Source organism: Astatotilapia calliptera, chromosome 12, assembly GCF_964374335.1.
Source record: "Astatotilapia calliptera chromosome 12, fAstCal68.1, whole genome shotgun sequence".
NCBI classification, from domain to species: domain Eukaryota; kingdom Metazoa; phylum Chordata; class Actinopteri; order Cichliformes; family Cichlidae; genus Astatotilapia; species Astatotilapia calliptera.
Genome location: NC_137433.1, coordinates 4,655,751 through 4,677,152, shown reverse-complemented (window position 1 = coordinate 4,677,152; position 21,402 = coordinate 4,655,751). Strand labels below are relative to the sequence as shown.

General features: G+C 42.5%; 2 protein-coding genes across 3 annotated transcripts; both read left to right on the top strand.

Annotated features, from left to right (window-relative positions):
- The first annotated feature begins 1,580 nt into the window (after positions 1 to 1,580).
- Positions 1,581 to 7,981, top strand: asphd2 (aspartate beta-hydroxylase domain containing 2). 2 transcript variants are annotated; one of them, XM_026188337.2, is made up of 4 exons: positions 1,581 to 1,904; positions 2,978 to 4,194; positions 4,650 to 4,763; positions 4,931 to 7,981. In XM_026188337.2, exons 2-4 carry the CDS (start codon positions 3,330 to 3,332, stop codon positions 5,059 to 5,061), a joined length of 1,110 nt encoding a protein of 369 aa, XP_026044122.1. In that variant the 5' UTR covers positions 1,581 to 1,904; positions 2,978 to 3,329; the 3' UTR covers positions 5,062 to 7,981. The 2 variants fall into 2 exon arrangements, with proteins under 2 accessions (XP_026044122.1, XP_026044123.1); XM_026188338.2 differs by having other exon boundaries at positions 1,588 to 1,900.
- Positions 7,982 to 9,248: 1,267 nt separating this feature from the next.
- cabp1a (calcium binding protein 1a) lies at positions 9,249 to 21,059 on the top strand. The gene is made up of 7 exons (XM_026188473.2): positions 9,249 to 11,198; positions 17,682 to 17,712; positions 19,081 to 19,224; positions 19,324 to 19,433; positions 19,512 to 19,586; positions 19,688 to 19,760; positions 19,856 to 21,059. Exons 1-7 carry the CDS (start codon positions 10,461 to 10,463, stop codon positions 19,879 to 19,881), a joined length of 1,197 nt encoding a protein of 398 aa, XP_026044258.1. The 5' UTR covers positions 9,249 to 10,460; the 3' UTR covers positions 19,882 to 21,059.
- The last annotated feature ends 343 nt before the right edge of the window (positions 21,060 to 21,402 follow it).

The window sequence follows — 21,402 nt, the reverse complement described above, 5'->3', positions numbered from 1 at the left end:
TCTGGATATTGTTAAATATGCAAATATGGTTAGGTCCATAAATATTTAGACAGAGACAACTTTTTACTAATTTTGGTTCTGTAGATTACCATAATGAATTTAAAATAAAGAACTTAGGTGCACTTTGCGGGCAATGACAGCCTGAAGCTTTTACCGCAGCAGCTTTCAGTTTCTGTTTGTGGGCCTTTCTGTCTGAAATTGAGTCTTCAACAAGTGAAATGCATGCTCAGTTGGGTTACGATCAGGTTGGCCATTCAAGAATATTCACCTTCTTTGCTTTAATAAACTGTTGGGCTGCTTTGGCTGTATGTTTTGCGTCATTGTCCATCTGTATTATGAAACACTGCCCAATCAGTTTGATTGCATTTGAGCACACAGTATGCATCCCAGTCTCTTTGTGTTGCTGAGTTCATCCGTTTTTTTCTGTATTTCACAGGATGGACCAAACTATAGATTTTGCCACCCCTAATATTGTAGCAATTTCTTGAATGGGTTTTTTCTGTTTTTGCAGCTTAAGTATGGCTTGTTTCACCTGCATTGAGCGCACCTTTGACTGCATGTTGTTTGTTCACAGCACAATCTTCCAAATGTAAGCACCACACCTTAAACCAACTCCAAGCCTTTTATCTGCTTAACTGACAATGACATAATGAAGGAATTACCCAAACCTGCCCGTGAAATAGCCTTTGAGCCAATTGTCCAAATACCTTTGGTCTCTTATAAAAAACATATGTTTCAGTAAACAGGTTAAAAAAAAACTAAACTAAACTTGTGTCAGTGTCCAAATATATATATGGGCCTAACTGTACTGTTAATTTTTTTTTTCTTTTTGTCAGTGTTTGTCAGATGTTCTGTTTAAAGAAAACACTTTGGAACCCCTTGAATGCGAGTACATATATACACATTTACATAGCGACAAAGTGACTTCAAAGAAAATAAAAATGCTCAAATTTTTAAGATTGTGAGTTGAATCCTTCCAGGAAAGGTTGTTTGATGTGCACTGTCATAAACTATAACCAGCAAACTATTGCTTTGTGACTGCTGTGGGTGAAATCAAGGCAAGTTGCAATGCATTTTGGGAAATGATGTCTCCAGAAATGTTAAACAGCAGTCGATGGGCGAGCCATGAGACATGCGGAAGAGCTCCATCAAGTAAAAATAATCAAGAGACCAAAATCAGAGGGAAGGCAGTTTTTCTTTCAAAGTAAAATAACTGACTACAGTAAATTGAATCTCAAGACATTTGTTAATGGTGTTCCCATATATTACTTTTACTGCCACGGTAATTTATTACTTTTTTCGGAATTATTACTTTTCTTAACATTGTGAGGAAAATGCCAAGACCCTAAATTAATTTATTGAAATCTTACATAGCTAACACAATTTTATGCACAAAGGTTAGTGTGTGGTTAATGAGGAAGCTCTTATCATAATAATAATAATAATTGTTGTTGTTGTTGTTATTTGTTTAGGGACAGTTTTACAGCAGAATCTACGACTGAAAGTCTGCCCTCCTCCGCTTACAATTTTAGACTTTTACTTTGAAAGTCATAACCGGAAATATTGGTGGGTATTCCTTTCCTTTCTGTGTTGGGTGGCTTCCCTGGTGGAGCTTTTAGTATTTACATCAATATTATCTGAAGCCTGTCCTCCGCTGCCGTCCTCCACAGACAGCCAGACAAAGATTCCTCCTGTCGGTAGAACAGCTTCTCATTTCTGTTTCTTTCTTATTTTCTGTTGTTGGTTCCAGTCACGACTTCTTTTGTGCATTTTGGAGCTGTTTCCTGTGATGTTGGCGAGTGATATCCGTCTGCCGTGTGCACTGCAGTGGTGCGCAGCTTCGCCTGGAGAAACACCTGTGCGCCGGTCTCTTCGACATGCCCACAGTCATGAATGTTGAGTAGGTATGAATCTGAAACCCGCCTCAGACACTCAGGTAGAGGGGAGGAAACGTGACCTTAGTTCTGCTTGTTTACCGAGCCTTGTGGAACGTTACAGCTCATCAATATTTTGGGCATCAGTTTGTAGACAGCTCGATCCCGGTGGCAGCATCCGTGAGTGCTCGGATTACATTCAAACAGTGGAGTGTTTGGAAGAATGAGCGTTTTATATCGCTCTCCTCGGCAGGGTTTGGTGGTCAGTGTGTCCTAAAAGCAGCGAGTGTTTGTCTGTGTGCGTGTGTAGGGGGGTGTGGGGGCGTCTTGATGGTGTCAGACAGGATGTAGGGGAGGATCTGTTGGAGCAGGATTACCCGACCATTTTTGGTGAGAGCGCAGACTGGAGTTCTGATCACAGTTGACGCATTGCACTCCTCGCATTCTGGCTGCCGGTCCCATTATCATTATATAATCATACTCATGTAATCCAGCCTTTTTATTATTGTTATATACTCAGCATACGATTCCACAGACTAGAACCCGCTCCCCCTTCTCCTTCCTCCCCCCGAGGATCCATTTATGCAGCTCCTGCTGAGCAACCTATGAATGCCAAATTATAAATGTGGGTGGGTATCAGCAACTGTTTACGTTTATATAATTCACTCTTCCGAGCGCGTGCGTGTGTGTGCATGCGCAAAAAAATAGAAAAGGGGAGAAATTTGAATTAAATGCAGCGATGTACCCATGACTCATGATTTTATAGAGAGGAGAACAGGGGTGTGTGGGTGTGTGTGTAAGGCTGAATTCAAAATTGTGTTCACTGTGTGTGTGTGTGTGCATGGGGTGCAGTTGTTTTGAAGTCAACAGTGTGTGGGTGACTTCCAGCAGCTGTGTTTAACATGTGGTGGATCCAGGATGGTAAGTTTTTGTCAGAGAGGCAGGTGTGTCTCACACAGATACAAAGCAAAGTGTAACGAGTCCCACGTCACACCGTAAACAGAGTTTGGCGCACTGATGGCACCGTCCTCCTGCTGTGAATTCTATACCCTCCTGTCTTCTCATGGCCCCCCTTTTCTCTCCCTTCTGTCTTTGTTTTCCAGAGAACTGATAACCCTAAGGCGTGGTGTCTGTCTGCATTTGTCTGAAAGAGCAGGAGAGGCAGCAGCAGAAATACCACACGGCCAGACATCATGCAACGAGAAACCTTCACTCGCTGCAAAGTGCTGAAATGTTGGGCCTGAAGAGCGAGCGTGTCAGATTGAATCAGCAGACTGTTTCCATCATGGAGGGGCGATAAGAGCTGCTTGACACTAGACCCGTGGCCCCGCGTGTGAGTGTGTGTGTGGTTTACGGCCACCTTTCAATCACAATCAAGAAAAGACACATTCACTGATCCTTCCCCATCATCGTTTTGCGTTTCCTACCGATTCAGCAACCCAGAAACGAGCCAGAATGGAGTGGTCACTAGAGAGTGTGAGGGAGATGGTGGCTGGAGGGATGCAGTCTATAAGGGAGTGTGAGATCTGTGCTTTTGCCATAGCCATGTGTGTGCTGCTGCTGTTTATGTGGTACTGTTATCGGGTGGGCCGGGAGCATGGCTCTAGCCCTCTGCGTGGGAGGTATCTAGCTGGCACGGGACGGATTGGAGGTGTGGTGGGGGGCTTCATGAGTTCAGACTGTCGTAGCAGGGGGAAGGGAAAGCACGGATCCATGCTGGAGGAGCAGAACGGCTTTGCTTTCTGTCAGTCGTCAGAGTGCTTCCGCTGCACCAGCGCTGGAGAGAGCCTGAACCAGAGGCTCTATCACAGCCTGCAGGAATACGCCAAGCGCTACACCTGGTCAGGGATGGGCAGGGTGCACAAAGGAGTCCGTGATCAAGGCCGGTACCTTAACAGCCGACCGACCATCCAGCGGCCAGAGGTCTTCTTCCTGCCCGACCTGCCGTCAGCGCCTTTCTTCTCCAGGGAAGTGCAGAGACATGACGTGGAGCTGCTTGAGCAGAGCTTCCCTGCACTCCTGGCTGAGTTCGAGAGCATCTACCACCAGCCTCCGGGTCGCAGCGGCTCCTCCCTCCCACCGGGGTGGAAGGCCAACAATACTCCTCGCGGGCAGTGGTGGACCTACTACCTGGTCAACCAAGGCACCCCTCTGGTTCTAAATGTCAGGAGATGTCCCCGAGCCTGGAGGGTGCTGGGCCAGCTGCGCACCTTCATCTCCAACAACGTGTTTGGGAACGCCTGCTTCTCAGTACTGACTCCCGGGGCGCTCATCACCGAGCATTACGGCCCGACAAATGTCAGGCTCCGATGCCACCTGGGTAAGAGAGTTCACTGAACTGGAACTAATGAGTCTCAGTGTGAATTTTAAGCCAATGCAACAGCAGATGATTTCAGTGTATTTATAAGGAACAACGCAGAGAATCAGCTGCTCTTGAAAACCTGAATTCTCTTGAGTCATGGAGGCAAAAGGCTAAAATGTCGTGTTATGCTAGAAAATGTTTTCATGCAGCTGAGCTTTGATTCCCTTTCCATCTGTACCCTGTGAGATGGCTCTAAACAGTCACGTTTATCGTTACGTATGCAGTCATTTTAGTGAGAGCGTTTAGAGCAGCGTGCTGTAATGACACAGGGCCCTTTATGACCTGTGCATTAGGCCACCTGCGCAGTAGAATCCAAACAAAACAAATGTTTTAAGTGCATTTATTTTTGAACTATTATAACGACACATTGGCTCGTTTATTACTTTGTTGTTTTTTTGTCTTTTTCCCGACAGGTCTCAGAGTGCCCCCTTCCTGTGAACTTGTGGTTGGTGGAGAGCCGCAGTGCTGGTCTGAGGGCAGCTGTTTGCTTTTCGACGACTCCTTCCTTCACAGGGCTTTCCACGAGGGTAAGAAGGCATTAAAATTCAATCTTGGCTTAGGCTGTGTCATTTTATTTATTCTAAAAGAGGATTGGCCTAATTCAATCCAGCAGCTAAGGTAGATGTAGAGCCTTTTAATGCGAGTCTGTTATAGATTTAAGTTCACAACATCGATTTTGTTTTTATGCACGCAGGGAGCCAGGAGGACGGCCCCAGGGTGGTTTTCATGGTGGACCTGTGGCACCCCAACGTGGCCGCCGCTGAGAGACAGGCTTTGGACTACATTTTTACACCGGGCCGTTTAGAGGACAGGGAGGGGAAATAGGTGTGAGTGAGAAGCCGTGTGTCCAAGTGAGACACAGATGGCATTTAGGGAGGTGTGTGTAGTATGAGAAGCAGCCCTTTTTTTTTTCTTCTTTTTTTTCCTGCCTCCAGACCAGCTCTCACATTCACTGTGTACATATTCTCCAGCTCATGCAGTCATGCTCTTAATTCCTCTTAGCACATGACCAAACATTGGGCCTCTTTTATCAAACACCTTTTCTCTGTCTAATTGTATAAAATGCAGCCATATTTAAAAGTTTTTTTTAAATAGAGGTTAGTAGGTGCACGCAGCCATTTTTATTAATGTGTAATAACACCATAGCAGGGACCTTTTGGCTCATTTCTTGCTGTTGTGTTGCTTTATTTTGAATCACTGAATGTTTATTCGAGTACAGATGAATGACGTCACCGAACAGCAAAAAATTGGGGATTTTATCTTCTACTTGCGTCACATTTATTTCAGCAGCAGTATGCTAATGTGGGGCAAAGTCTCTTTGCGAGCCAGGTAATAACGCGTCACTCTGTCGCGGAAGTCTTTCACAGCACACGTCGGTCCATAAGTCAGTCTGACCTGTTATGTCCCAAAGAAGTGAAGTCATTCTGCATGAATTAAAGACCCCTCGCTTCCTTCGAGGCCTTAAGAAAGGCAATTGGTGACAGCCAAAATCTGTTAACTCATTTTTAACTTCATAATATTTTTCTGTAACACTGCTAGAGTGTCATTGTTGAACACATCCTTTATTTGTCTTTTACGAGTCACACTCCGTCTGTTTGAAGCAAGCCATTTTTAAGAGCCACAGTTCTATCTGTGCCTAAGGTGACCAAATAAGGAAAACCTTGTCGAGATGATGTCAGTCGAGCAAAATAGTACAAAAAACCTTTGGGAGCAAAGCATTTAGAGCTGTGTGAATGCTGAACCTCTGCCCTAAACTGATTACTTTTCCATAACTTTGCCTCATTATTTAAACCTTTGACTGTGTTTATTTTGGCAATACCAGTTTTTTATATATAGTGTAGTGTACACTCACTGTCCAGTTTATTAGGTACACTTATTCATTTGCTCATGAACCCAGATCATATTAGCCACTCGCATGGCATAATCGAGGCAGCCTCTGTGTGTTCAAACTGAGCTTCAGAATGGAAAGAAAGGTGATTTAATAAATTGAAAGTGTCATGTTTGTTGTGTGCCAGAAAGGCTAGTGTGAGGATTTTAGAAACTCTAGGTTCACTGTACTCAAATGACCTCCACATTCACCAGAGCTCAATCCAAAAGAACACCTCTGGGATGTAGAGAAACAAGAGAGTAGTCATGGACGTGCCAAATCTACAGCAACAGTGTGATGCTATCATGTCAATATGGACCAAATTCTCTGAGAGCACCTTGTTGAATCTGTGCTACGATGAAAGGCAAAAGGGGGATCCGACCTGATGAATCTAATAAAGGGGGTATGTTTCAGAAAAGCTTGAAGTTCTGCTGGGGGAGATTTGATAATTCAGCTTTTTATCATTCAGCCATATTCCCAGCTCAGCTGTCAGAGGGTTTCATTTATAGTAACATATAGGACACACTTTTTCCTTTTTATTGAATGTTAACATATTGTTATTGATTGTAATAATTTATATGAAACCACCACATGGTTAGTGATGGAGTAAAGGTGAAGAAAAGGCTCCGGTGTTTGTTGGCGTGCTGTGCCAACTGTTGTGATACGCACATCAAGACAGATTCAGCCATTTGTACAAAATGATTTAATAAGCAGTGCAGGATCCTTCTGGAAATCTAATTTGGAGCTGGGTGCCGTGTTGGATTTCTGTAGTATTCCGACCCAACTGGCAGCCGTTACGTAGATACGGAAATAGAAATGGATCGCAGATAGAGCTGTAACAGTGTTAGAGCAGCTACAGAGGAATGTTGTCTTTGCTTGTCAGCAGTAAGGCGAACCGATACATCCATGTGTGGTTTGCTAACTGAGGTCCAATGCCGATCATGACCTAATTGTTTACAGACGCAGCTAATGCCTCTGTCCCAGCTCCTGCCGGTGTGCTAGTCAGTCGTGCTCCCCTTTGGAAACATCCCCCCGCTTTCACAAGACATGGTTAGGCAAGCACATTTTTAGATCCGAGTGTGTGAGTCGACCTGTGCCGTACCACTGGAGATGAAGTGTTTTTGGTAAATTTACTAAACTCTTGTAATTTGGTTGCATTTGATATGAGGTTTGTATTTCTGTAAATAAGGTTGAGGTAAAAAACAAACAAACAAAAAACACAAAAAGCAAAAAAAATGGAATGGTCTCAGATGTTTGTTCTTTTTTAAACAATTGTCTTCGATGCTTCAGACTTTTGTGTTGTCCTGATTTCTAGCTAAAGTGATTGCATTTCATTGTCCACTTCAAAGAGCCATCCATGTCGTCATTTTGATAGATTAAATTAGCATATTCTGTAAAATGTTTATAAAGTAAAGCTCTGATGTTCTGTGATGGGTTTATATTTCCCTTTTCTTTCAATCACTGTAATTTTGCAGCACTGTATCTATTCTCAAGGCCACAGTCTTAACTCTTTAACAGCACTTGATGGATATATGTGCACAGTCTAAAAGCTAGTGAAAATGAGTCTTCAGCAGCTTTACTAGTCCACTGCAATTCAAGGTACCCATCAGTTCTAATGTTTACAAAGGCGTGATCATTTCCGAGCTGTCGACGGCATCGGATGACGCTGACGCTCAGCTGTCAGTGATTGGGTTCGAATCATGAGCGCTGTTAATCCATCTTAGAGAATGAAAACTGTCATTCCTAAAGCTTTCTACATGATGATGGGGCAACCGTTTTGTTTACATTTGGACTGAGGATTTGTTGTTTGACACCTTCTTGTGTGAATTTTGAACAGTATTTCTGTACATTTAATAAATGGTCGAGTATCTTATTTAACCAGCTGGTGTCTGAATTCTCACTTGCACGCAGGAGTTACAGATGTGAGTCGGAGGTAGGCTTCAATTTGCTAGAGAAAACTTGTGTGAAGGATAAAGTCTTATGGTTTTTTACTTGCACAACATAAAGCAAGAGTTTGTTCCCTGTTGTCATCTAGATGCAGTTTTATACTTTTGGCACAAGGAGGCATACCAGTGCAACAATGTTGTCACTGCTCCGGTTTCTGCTTGTGACAGTTATTTCCTTTCAAACTTGTTACTTGTATATGATGTCAAGTCAGAAACACTGTGCCACAATGCAAAAATTTCAAATGAAAAAAAATTGTGTGTCTCCTATACAGTGCTGTCCAAAAGTCTTGAGCCATCTCTCATGTCTATATTTTGTTTCTAAGCAGTCAAACTTTTGTGTAATTTTTAAAGTGGTCCAGGCTTTCTGAAGGTCATTCAAAGTTTTTCTTTGGACATTGGCTGCTTTTTCACTCATATTCAGTACAGTGCTTGTTTCTGACCAGAGAGGCACATAACTCAAGTAGATAACAGACAGCTTAGCAAACAGCCACTTTATTACTAGCAGTCTGTCACAAAAACACAATTTCTTCCGATTTCCCATGTATTTTCTTGAAGACCACCTAAAGACATGACAAGAAGAGAGTTCAGGCTGAGTTAACAAATAAAGGCGGTCATACCAAATACTGACTTTCAAGCTTGTTAGAATTGTACAAATCCTATTTTTGCCTTATATACTGTATTTATATGTATATTTGCACACGTTTCAATTAAATACTACATCTATTTCCCCTTCTCCTGGCAAAATATAAAGAAATGAGTGATAGCTCAAGACTTTTGCACAACACGGTAGATCAGTGTGGTTTGTATTTGTAGTACCTCTCTAAAGTTTCATTCGTGTTTCCATACGTGGGCTTTATAGCTCTGATTGTTCAAGGCCTGATGCCAATGCCACAGAACAGGAAACACAGTGGTTGTCTAAGCTGCACCCTTCATAGGCACAACATTGTCATAGTAGTCTGTGCAGTAATAGTTGATGTTGGTGGAAGGTTAGACCACCTTTAAGATTATATAGTTATTGAAATGTAAGCAACATATATACAAACAAGGATTATCAGTGGATAAAAGATATATGCACTGCACTGATGTCACTGAGTCAAAGAAAAATTCAATAATAAGCAGGTAAGTGCAAAAACATACAAAAAAATCTTATAATTCAAACCAGGAACCTTCCCGTCTTGCTGTGAGTAAAGTGTGCTAACCCCTGCCAGCTACTGTCACTCACTGCACTGAAGTTCCTGGTTTGAGACCTGGCTGGGGCCTCTCTCTGTGAAGTTTGCATGTTATTCCTCCATGAGTTTCCTGTGGGTAATCTGCTTCCTCCCACAGTCCATGCTTTTCCCATAATGAGATAAACAAAGTACCTAAAGTTTATATAGTATATAACATTGTATCAGTGAGGTTAAATCTGGCTTGCAGTCCAAACTCCTGTGATTGGTCAGTAACTCTAGAACAATGATATAAAAATGCTACTTTATTGCAATGAGTTCCTTTTGGTGGTCACAATGACGCAACAGGAAGACAATCCAAATCCATATCGAAATGTGTAAATATGTTTATCTGCCTATGTGGCAGAAAGTGTAGGGTCTCACACTTCCTTTGTCTAACACTCAACTTTTCAGAGTAAAACAGTTAGACAACGGCGCAAACCACTGTGAGACATGTGCGGGGGAGTTCAATTTTCAAAACTTGAATAGTCTTTTGTTTTACATAAGAGCTTACGGTGCATAATAATGCTTTCTTTTTATTCCTTCTTCCTCTGTTGATTGTTTGTTTGGGCAGTTTACATTAATAAAACATTAGCAACATAACTTTTTATAGGGTTTAAAGTTTTATATTTAGGACGAGGTGGATCCAGATCCCGACACCCCCTCCCACCACCTTGACCATTACATAATTTTCGAAGATGCTGGCCAAAAACAAATTTGAACCACACCCGCTCTAGCCACGCCCCTGATGGTGCAGAATAGCCACTTTCTCAGTTTTAGGTAAATATTATCCAAATGCGTAGTTCTGTCATTAATTAAAGCTCCTGTGATATTTATTCTCCACCTGTTGTGGTTCACGTTATTTTTTTTAGAGTCTTTGAATTCAAATTTAAGGAGCAGATTAGTATCTGTTATTTTCTCACTGAAAACTAGAGCACCGTGTTGTCTTGGGATACTACCATCCTCACCTACATCACAGCCGATGTCACACAAACAGACATTCACATCAATGAGAAGGTGACGCGCTCTGCAGCCTCTATTCCACTGTCTGTGCGCGCTCCGGCACCGCTGCCGCACAGCAATCAGGTGGTAGCTCAACTTGAAGCGAGCGGGCTCTGCGGGAGAATATGTGTCGACAATGGAGAGAAAACGGCAAATGGTGTCGATGAGCAGCCCGTACACAGAGACCGGACCAGATTCGCCGCGATGAGCACCCCCTTTCCAAAATCTGATTCCACGACCTCCTTACTGAAATCGTCTTCGGCCGCGAGGAGACCGACACACCTCCCAGAGCACACGGCAGAAAGCCAGAGAAGTCAGCACCACCATCAGCACCACCATCAGCATCACAACCAGCGTCCCGCCGCGCTTCTGAGCAGCAGCAGCAAAGCCGAGGAATCCTTCTGGTCGGCCGAGTGCGACGTCAGTGCCCGGAGACCCCTGTGCCATCCCTCCCTCGTCGGCAGCCAGGACAGTAGTAATAATGCAGCCACTCGGGGCAAGTGCAAGTCACATGCTCCTCACAGCCAAGTTTCCGCTCCGCCGGAGCCGAACGGAGATGCAGGCCGAAGTGTGAGGGAGCGCTCCAGGACATCAAAACACCGTCACCACCACCGCAGGAAGCACAACCGAGACGAGCGTCCGGCAGCAGCGGGACCGGACGAACCGGAGCATCCCCGTCGCTGTCACACGCACTCCCGCGCGGTCCCCAGGGTGCCCTCTCTGTCGGACAGCAATGACGACAGGGTTCCCCTCTGCGAGCCGAGGGACCGCAACGGGGCCAGTGCGGCCAACAGCGGCGGTCAGGTCAGCAGTCCATCCCCGTCCTCTTACTCCCTGGTCCCGCTGTCCAGCAGGTCTTCTCGTCGCTCTCGGAGGTCCAGCGCTGCTTCTTCTGCATCAGATATTAATTTACGCACCATCCTCAATTCACTCTTTGGGCAGGTAAGGCCCTGAAATATACGGGAGAATTAAAGCAGTAGTGTGGTCTCAGTTAGAACACAACAGCTGGGTAAATGTCATTTTACACGCTGTGACAGTGACACCCCATTTCCATAACCTGTATGAAAATGATTATTCTTTTTTTTAACCCTACTAGAAACCTTTTTTAAAAAAAAGACTATATCTGCATTGATTTCTGAGGCTTCTCTGCTGAAGGCCGCCTTGTTGTTAGTATATTTTTATGCATGAGGTGCACACAGATATGAAGCAGTGAAGTGTACATGTGGCTTCCCTTGAGTCCTGTGTGTGTCCTGTGATGCTGTCAGCAAACACTGACACTGCTGGACGTACAAGAAAAAGCTTCATCTAAACATCTCATTTCTTATATAATTTTACAGTTCTTCCTCCTACAGGTTTGCTCAGTCCTGTATGGTCCAACATCAGAGAGGTGAAAATCTCACATGTGTTAATGTGTATTTGTTCAAAGGAAAAAATAGGGGGGAGGGAACTCATTCATGTTCCAGCATCAGTCTGTCAGGCACACTGCTGCGTTTTCTGTTTTGTGACTGAAGGAAATAAAATTGATGTTCCTGCTGATGATGAGGGGGCTTCTATTTTGGGCGACAACAAATCTATTTATACAGAAGAAAGGAGTTCAGCCTAATGTGCTTGGATTTTTATCAGTGCTCATTTTGGTGTGTGTGTGTGTGTGTGTGTGTGTGTGTGTGTGTGTGTGTGTGTGTGTGTGTGTGTGTGTGTGTGTTGGGGGGGGGGGGGGGTATGTATAAAAGCAGCCAGGTTTCATTTTACACTGAAAAATCCGAACTAAGCTCCAGCTTGCTGCTTAAACTGCTGGTAATGATGTTTACTGAGGACATTTTCCTCTTCTTTCTCTTCCACAAAGGCCAAGAGTTTATTTGCTGCTTTTATAGTGTTTGGGTTTTAGTCAGATTATGAATCAGGGAGTGATTTACATACGTTGCCAAAATAGGCCGATCTCAGTCGTAAAATAAGCTCAGCACCGGAACATGGAGATCAACCTTTGTGGCTTCCAGAGAAACATTTTCTATTGCTTTGTAGTACAAAAGCCATTTCTACAAATAACCCGTGAGTCAGTCTGTGAGCAGTTCTATGAAAACATTAGCATGACCTGAAAGGGGGCTTTGATGAGACAGCTACAGAAGCAATGATGCTGTAACGCATGGTTTGAGCAATACCAACGCATGGTGCCTCTGGTAGTACATACAAAGTAAGCAGGATTTACATTGCACTGATTGCAGCACAGAAGAGAAACACACATGAAAATGAGCACTTACACATGTAGATATACATTTAACTGCAATGGCTGGACTACATGTTGACAGTATTCCTGCCACTCACAGTCTTTCTATATGTGTCTCTTCCATGTGGCTGCTGTAGGTCAGCATGACCTTCCTCTAGCCTGCAGAGGGCAAAGGATGATGTGTGGGTGTGTGTGTGGGTGGGTGAGTGGGTGGAAGGCAGAGAAAGAAAGAAAAAATCAAAATTCATAAAATATAAAAAGGCCATAAATGAATTCAAATGTAATCTGAAGGCTGGACATTGACAAACTGTTCTGGAGTGAGAGTTCATCCAAGGAGGAAAACAAAGCTGTAAATAGGTCATCACAGAATGTTCCTCCAAACTTGCCTGCTACAGATTTTCCAAAACCCTCCCAGAGTGCATGCAACCCATGACGTAAAGGTTTACTTTACATTTGTTAATGCTTTGTTGTGTTTTGCTGTAGGAAAGTTTACGCCATTTCTCTCATTTATTCTCGTGTTTGGAGGTCTGTTAATCTGTTTGGAGCTGTCCGTGCTGTTTATAGTAGTCTGGTTAGTGTGACAGTCAGGTGAAATATTGCTCACATGTCTTCTTTTCCTTGCATAATTCTGTTTCCTTCTTTGGTCCATCCACTTCCCGCCCTCGTTTATGTTCTACCCCTACCCCCACAACTCTCTCTCACTCTTTCCATATCATTGCTGGTCTTGCTTTTGCTACACTCCACAGTCCAGAACAGCATCCTTCACAGTTTCTCATTCGGCTGTAGGAACAGGTTAGAAGCCCAGGCTTCATGGGTCTTGTTGAAACCAGAGTTTACACTCCTCTCAGAACCCAGAGTGCAAGCTTAACGGAGAGAAGGCCCACATGGTCCTTTTCGGTGCCTCTTCTTTCCTTTGGTATGGGAAACTGCTTAGACTGGCCTCTGAGAACGGTAAGCCCGTGCTGCTGCACTCTGCCTTTCTCAGCTTCCTTCATAGCTCTTGTACTAGCTACAGTAGCACTTGCAACTTGGAAGCAGACTGTACTGCTGCATAGGTGGTGCATAGTTTTCTGCAGTTGTTTCTGTTTATTTTATTGCAAATGCTCATGGTAGTGCAAGAAGCATGCACCTAATTATTAATTAGATGAATACTCATTTTTAGCCCCCCTCCTCCACACACACACACACACACACACACAGAAAAAACAAAAGAAAGAAAAAAGAACAGAGTTTGATGTTTAATTCTGCAGATGTGCGTGCACTGCACTGCTTTGTAACCTTGCTCTGGAGTATAGTTTGTTAAACTCAAGTCAGGTTGATGGTTTCAGAAACTTGCAGATCTTTGTTACCATCCAGAACTGCTTTCCTGTAGAAGACATGATGTTGTGATGTCTGTCTGTGATCAGTATATGTGTAACCTCTTCCCCGGTGCTTTCACTTGCCTTTTCTCTGCTTCTGTGTGTGTGTTTACTGTTCCAGTGACACTGTATAGGTGTGAGGTGCCAGTCCGTAAAATGTGGCGAGTAAACTGTTATGAACGATGAGTGGAAAGTTGGCAGCATGCTGGTTTATTGATGTATTTACCTTTCAGTCGTGTCTTCATATTTTCCACATTGTTTCTATTGTATACACACTTGCACCCCACCACCACCACCACACACACACACACACACACAGGCACTGATATATAATTCTTAGATAGTATTATTCTACTCTGCAAAGCTCAGCTGTGTCATCCCTCAAAGTATACAGGAGGTCTATAGTGACTTTCTCATAAGAGCTCACGATTCCCCTCTCAACTTGTATCTTTGTTCCATTCTGCTGTGTCTCTGCACCCCTCTGGAAAGATGCTCCAGGATGCTGAGCGGAGAGTCAGAGTGGTGCTGTCCTGTGAGGAGATGGGCCAGTCTGGGTATCTTGGGTCTTATCAGGACTCCATTGTTTCGGTGACACAAAACTGCGTTCTCGTGAGCAACATACTGGGACAATCCTGTGTCTTCCTGAGTAAAGGCATGGCAAAGTGCAGGCAGGCTGTACGTAAGTCTGGACAAAAATTCTCTTTAATGACTCCTTCCTGTCAGAGAAGCTGTCATTTCTGCAATTATTAAAGAAGCTGCAACTTAATTGTACATCATTTTCAGCTATAAGCTTGGAATTCACTGGTGAAGAAGAAGGTCAGAAAGATTAAATGCAATGCATGTAACCCAACAACAGTCCAAACATGTGTCACACGTGGACAACCAGCTGTAGCAATGCAGACACACCTTTTCTCTGTCTCTCTTGTTCTCGCTTTAACATCAAAAATCTGCATGTTTGTGCAGTGAGTGCACAAAATATTACAGCAGCATTCTGACATACTGCTCCGCTTGTCAGGTTAATGTGTAGCTGGAGCTGGATTAGTTAGCTTAGTGCCAAGATTTAAAAAGAAGGGCAAACATCAAGCCTGTTCCTGTCCAAAGATAACAGCATACGCCTCCCAGCACTGCTTAAGCTTCCATTAATTAACGTGCTGCAGCTTGTTTACTCGATCCATATAAAAAAGTATTAAAGGGGGGGGCATGTTGTGGTTTTAAGGGGGGCCTATTATGCTTTTCCATTTTTGCAGTATAGTGTATAGAGGTGGCATGGTGGCTGGCGCTGTTACCTCATAAAAAGAGGGTTGTGGGTTTGAATCCAGCTTGGGGTCTTTCTGTGTGGAGTTTGTATGTTTTCTCTAGGTACTCTAGCTTTCTCCCACAGTCCAAAAGCATGAATGAGGTTCAGTTAATTGTTGATTCTAAAGTGACTGTAGATGTAATTGGTTGTTTATCTCTATGTGTTATTCTTGCAGCAGTCTGCCAATCCGTCCAGGGTTAGGGTGTATCCTGCCTCTTGCCCTGTGACAGCTGGGATGAGCCTCAGCCCCTACAACTCTGAATTTGATGAGCAGAAGAAAATAGATGGATAATGTGTATATGTAGTGTAGACATTGCTAGTTCAAGTTGGACTCACTTTTGAGTCAGAACTGATTTAATTCTTTATGGCACAGATTCATCAAGGTGTGGGGAAGTCAGAGATTTTGATCCATATTAAGATGAGAACATCACACAGTTGCTGAAGATTTGTCAGTCGCACATCCGTGATGAGAGTCTCCTGTTTCTCCACATCCTAATAGTGCTCTTATGGATTGCTATCTGGTGTCTGAGGAGGCTATCTGACTACAGTAAACTCATGTTCATGTTCAATAAACCAGTTTGACATGATTTGAGCTTTTTGGTATGGTGTGTTACCTGCTGGAAGCAGCCATCAGAAAATGGGCACAATGTGCAATACTCAGGTAGGCTGTGGTGATTATATGCTCATTTGGTCCCAAAGGACCCAAAAGTGAGCCAAGAAAATACATTAATATATTCAAATTCCTTCCACCATTACACCACCAGCCTGAACCTTTAATACAACATAGGATGGATCCATGCTTTCATCCATGTTGTTTAGGCCAAATTCTGATCTTACTATCTAAATTTCACAGCAGAAATCATGGCCCGTCATGTCAGGCACGGTTTTTCCAGTCTTCTGTTGCACAATTTTGGTGAGTCTGTGTAAACTGTACCCTCAGTTTCCTGTTCTAAGCTGACCTGAGTGGCCCCCAGTGTGGTCTTCTACATGTGCATTCAGAGATGCTCTTCTGCATAGCTTGGTTATAACAAGTTTTTATTTGAGTTTTTGTCGCCTTCCTATCAGCTTGAAGCAGTCTGGGGATTCTCCTCTGGCCTGTGTAATCAATAAGGTGTTTTCATCCAGAGAACTACGGCTTACTGCATATTTTCTCTTTTTCAGACCAGTATCTATAAAGCGAACCACATAAAACACAGTTGTGTGGGGAAAATCCCAGCAGATCAGCTGTTTCTAAAATACCCAGATCAACCTCTGGTACAAACAACCTTGTGGTTGGCTGATTAGATGTCTGTGTTAACAAGGTGTTGAACGGTGTGTGTAGAAGTAATCCTTGTGGCTAAAACCTCAGGCTTCAGACTGCTGTAAAAACTCTTTTTCTGAGATAAACAAGGTTTTTTTTTTTAACTGAATTATTCACAACCACTCCAGCTGAGTCCAACAAACATATAGAGCTGGAATAAACATAATAGGTCCCCTTTTAGAGAGGTTATTTGCTATACTATTGCTAGAGCAGCAAGTGCACTTCAACACACTGTAAAGAAAAGGGTGTGATATGTTAGTTTGTGAGTTTTAGAGGGTGATAGGTGGATTTTGCTACTTTCAGACAGATTGAGGCTAGCTGTTTCCCCCCTGAGTCAACATATTTATCACACAGACATGAGAATGATGTCATTGTAATTTATCTCTTGGCAAGAAAGGCAAAAAGTTTTTATTGCCTTAAATGTCAACCTATTCCTGTAAGAACACACAAAATCCACAGCTCATGTATTTTCCTGTCTGCACTGTGGTGACTGATCGCGATGGTGATTTGCATAAAACAAACAAGCGTCTTTGAAACGTTTTGCTCTGATGTGTTGCGGTGCAAAGACGTTCAGCTTTTTCTGTAGCATAAGTATATTGGATAACCGATAATGGTTGATGTATTAGCAGTGACTGATTGACACAGGCTTTGCTCGTGGACTGCACGTGCATTCATGTTGGGTTGGCTGGTCCTCTGGGCTCATATTTCTTCTTTGTTTTCTATGTCAGTTTTTTCCCATCTGAGAGCTCTTCGGGCCCAATGTCAGCCCTCAGTGTTGTGTTTAGACTTCACACGACTCCTGCTGTTAACCCCTGAGGACTCTGGGACATGTCTGCCTCTTTCTCTGTCCTTTAAAGGTTGCACTTATTGTAAGCCATTGTAAGCCATTGTAAGCAAGCAGGAAAAAAATAGAAACAGTCACATTCTTCTATGATCTCCAGAGTCTTTATTCCCAGCTATGCTTTATAGGAATTGGCCTATTTATGCCAGAAGTTTGGTCATCACGACATGAGATCGTTTCCAATCTGCTCTTACATCTTTACTTTAGCTGAAGTTTACTTGGCGTCTGCGGACTGTTATGGAAAATACTGCTGATTTAGAGTCAGGCGTCACTCAAGTCACAGCATTGTCATCAGTATGTCTACATAGAGCACATATGCAGAAGAATATTTGATATGATGATGATGATGATGATGAATGTTTTCTTCGCGGATTGTAATTTTGATTTTGTGCTGTTTTTTCTCAACAGGACAGAGAGCTGAGGCCAGAAGAGATGGATGGTAAGTTTCCCTTTGCTTAATGCTGTCACTTTCTTTCTTTGCTGAGGCCATTAAGATAAACAAAACAGAGAGTGAAAAGATGAAACAAATTATTCAAATCCTTCATAACATAAGTCTAAAATTACCAGGATTTGTAAATGGAAACAACGTGCAAATGAAAGGGCTAGAGTACAGATCAATGCACAGACGCTACAACCCCAGTCCGCTGTGCAAAAATGTAAATAAAAACAAAATGCACATCTAATAAACAAATATTATATTCACAACAGAACATGGAAAACATGTCAAATGTTTAAACTGAGGAAATGGATAATTTTAAGAAAAAATATGAACTCATTTTAAATTTAATAGCAGCAACACATCTCAAAAAAGTTGGGACAATGCCATGTTTACCACTATGTCGCATCCCCTCTACTTTTAACAACACTGTAAATGTCTGCGAAGTGAGGAGACCAGCTGCTGGACCTTTGGGAAAGGAATGTTGTCCCATTCTTGTCTGATATGTGATTCTAGCTGCTAAACAGTCCTGGCTCTTCTTCGTCATATTTTCCCTTTTGCAATGTTTCCAATATTTTTTAAATATGTGAGGTCATCCCATTCAGACGATGCCTGGACCATTTGCTGATCTAAAACTCATATATACCTTTCAGCATTGACAGTGCGCTTCCAGGTGTGCAAGTTGCAAATTCTATAGGCTCCTGCATACCGTCAGAGATGCAGGCTTTTAAACTGGGTGCTGATAACAAGCTGGATGGTCCCCGACTTCTTCAGTCCAGAGGATGCAGCATCCATGTTTTCCAAAAAGGATTATAAATTTTGATTTGTCTCATACTTTGCCTCAGTCAGTGAAAATGAGTTGTAGCTAAAAGTAGAGAGACGTGTTCTGGATCATGTTCGCTTCTTCTTCGTTTTGGCAGAACTTTAACCTGATTCTGAGGATGGCAGGGGGAACTGTATTCATGCTCTGAGTTCAATATTTTGACTATTATTATTATTTGCTTTTTTGAACCATATGTGAGGAGCGACTGGTGTTTTTGAGCAAAAACAAGAACACGCCACATCGTACTTTGATTTATTAGCAATGTAATTTCTAATGAGACAACAATTTACTAAATGAACATCCTGGTGTAATAAATGAGACCCAAAACTAGGATTTTTGAAAAAAGGAACATGTTTACTGGGGTCATAAATCAAGTGCAATCAAATTAGTCACCCCGTTCTGGTCATTTGTAAGAATGGATAATTAAGGCAATTTTGCCCTTCCACTTGCTCTATACTTGTACATTTACAGCCATCTTTTATATATACCATCTAGGGATCAATATAATTCAATTACTAATACGATTTCTGTTACTATTTTTATAACAGAGCTCCGAGATGCTTTCAAAGAGTTTGACAAAGACAAGGACGGTTTCATCAGCTGCAAAGATCTCGGAAACTGCATGAGGACCATGGGATACATGCCAACTGAAATGGAGCTGATAGAACTAAGCCAACAGATCAACATGAACTGTAAGGACAAGCAGTCATCTATACACATCACACATATAACTATATCCTCTGTGTCTTTTGAGGTTTGAAATTTGTACTAAATCCTCTCTTTTTTTCAAGTGGGAGGTCATGTTGATTTTGAGGATTTCGTAGAGCTGATGGGCCCAAAACTCCTCGCCGAAACTGCGGACATGATTGGAATAAAGGAGCTAAAAGACGCATTTAGGGAGGTGAGACTGTCTGGATTCAAGTGGTTTTATTAGCTACTTTTCTGTTTTCAATACTGAACCTCGGCTTGTTGTTTTCAGTTCGACACTAATGGAGATGGTGCCATAAGCACGTCGGAGCTCAGAGACGCAATGAGAAAACTGTTGGGACAACAAGTAAGGTTCAGCTCAGAGCGAGAGAGTTATCGTTAATGAAATAGACGTTTTTTGTTGTGCTTTACTCACTGCTACCATCCTGTTTGGTTTTGGTTTTTCAGGTTGGTCTGAAGGAAGTAGAAGACATCCTAAGGGATGTGGACTTGAATGGGGACGGACTTGTCGACTTTGAAGGTAAAACGTCCTTTTCAGACAACCTGTTTAAGGTGTAGCGTAGAGTGTGGCTGAGCTGCAGTTGCAGTTTCGTGCTCTTTCTTCTCTCCTTTCAGAGTTTGTACGGATGATGTCTCGCTGAGATCATTAAAATGATCGGTCCTGAATGTGAAGCTACGTCCTTCTCTACACTAGACTAACTACAACAAGACGACATACTGAGAACTTCTGAGCCATCCAACTCTGAATAACACTGGAAAATAAAACTACTTTGAATGTTACAGAGTGAAGGCGTCACCTCACGCTTTCAGTCAATAAGTGTTCTTCCTGAAAAGTCTCCAGTTCAACTGAGGCAGAATTCGCTGTAGCCTAGCTGATGATTACCTAATTTATGTTTGGGTTGTTTTTTTTTTGCACTTTAATTAACACTAATAACTTCCTCTGTGGATAAATCGCTGGTGTCTTAGTCTTTACGTGGTCTAATTACGCGTCTCACAAAATGTCACCTTTGATGTACAACGGCGTCAGAATGAGAGGCCGAATGTTTGTAGAAAAGATGTTAAAGGTCACTGTACTGTTGAAAATTCCACTATATATTCACCCAGTATGTGTTATATTAGAAACTGTAACCAGAACGACCTTTGTGTGACATTGGTGCTCCACCGAGGAAACCATGTGGTGGCAATGTCCTAACTGTGTATCCTAACTGTGTGACCATCTGTGGTTTTTCACTGTGCCAGTTAAAGTCTGATAAAATGCACCACTGTGTGACATGCAGTTCAGTAGACTGATGATAATGAGCTGCTGAATATAAATACTTTTCATGTATGTTATTCACTTGTCTGGGATGAAGGGCAGATGAAATATTTATAGAAGAACAAGATGCACAGCTTTTAAATCCGTGGAGCCAAACTGACACTATCCTGCCAATGTCAAGATTGTTTTTCTCTTTTAAGAAACACCTTGCCCTGTCTGGGATTACACAGTAGAAATAACGTATATGAAGCGTATTTACAGTGGATGTGATAACGTTGTAAATGTACTGTCTGTCGGTGTCTCAATGATTGTATTTGTGGTAATGCTCCACATGTCAGTGCTGTCAAAAGAAAATTCTATGCATGCCAAAGACATTTATTACATTCAGTATGCACATTTGCATTCCTGTCTAACAAAGTAAACAAAATAGCCGCCAAGTTAACTGTAGAAGAATAAAAGGTGTTTACATTTGAGCCCCTTTTATTGTGGTGATGTTGCCAAGGAAAATGTGTTGCTGTCTTTAGTTTGATATTTCGATCAAAATGAAAACATGACAACAGATTATTTCAGTGTGGACCTTTTGTTTGTTTTTCTATAATGCATTCATTTTAAGAATGATTGTGAGACTGCTGTTACTGCATGTCCTGAGGACAAATCTCCGCCCTCCTTATAATATTTGTCATTCATATAGCAGTATTCAAAAATCACAAGCCAACCCTGATTTCTTTATATTTTGCTAGGAACGCGGCAAACAGATGCAGCGGTTTATTTAAATATGTGCAAACATGCGTGGGAATGCAGTCGGTATAAAAGACAAAAACAGAGCTTGTGCAGTTCTGAAGAGCTTGAAAGTCAACATTTGGTGAGACCAAATGTTGTTCTTTAACACAGCCTGAACTCCCTCTGC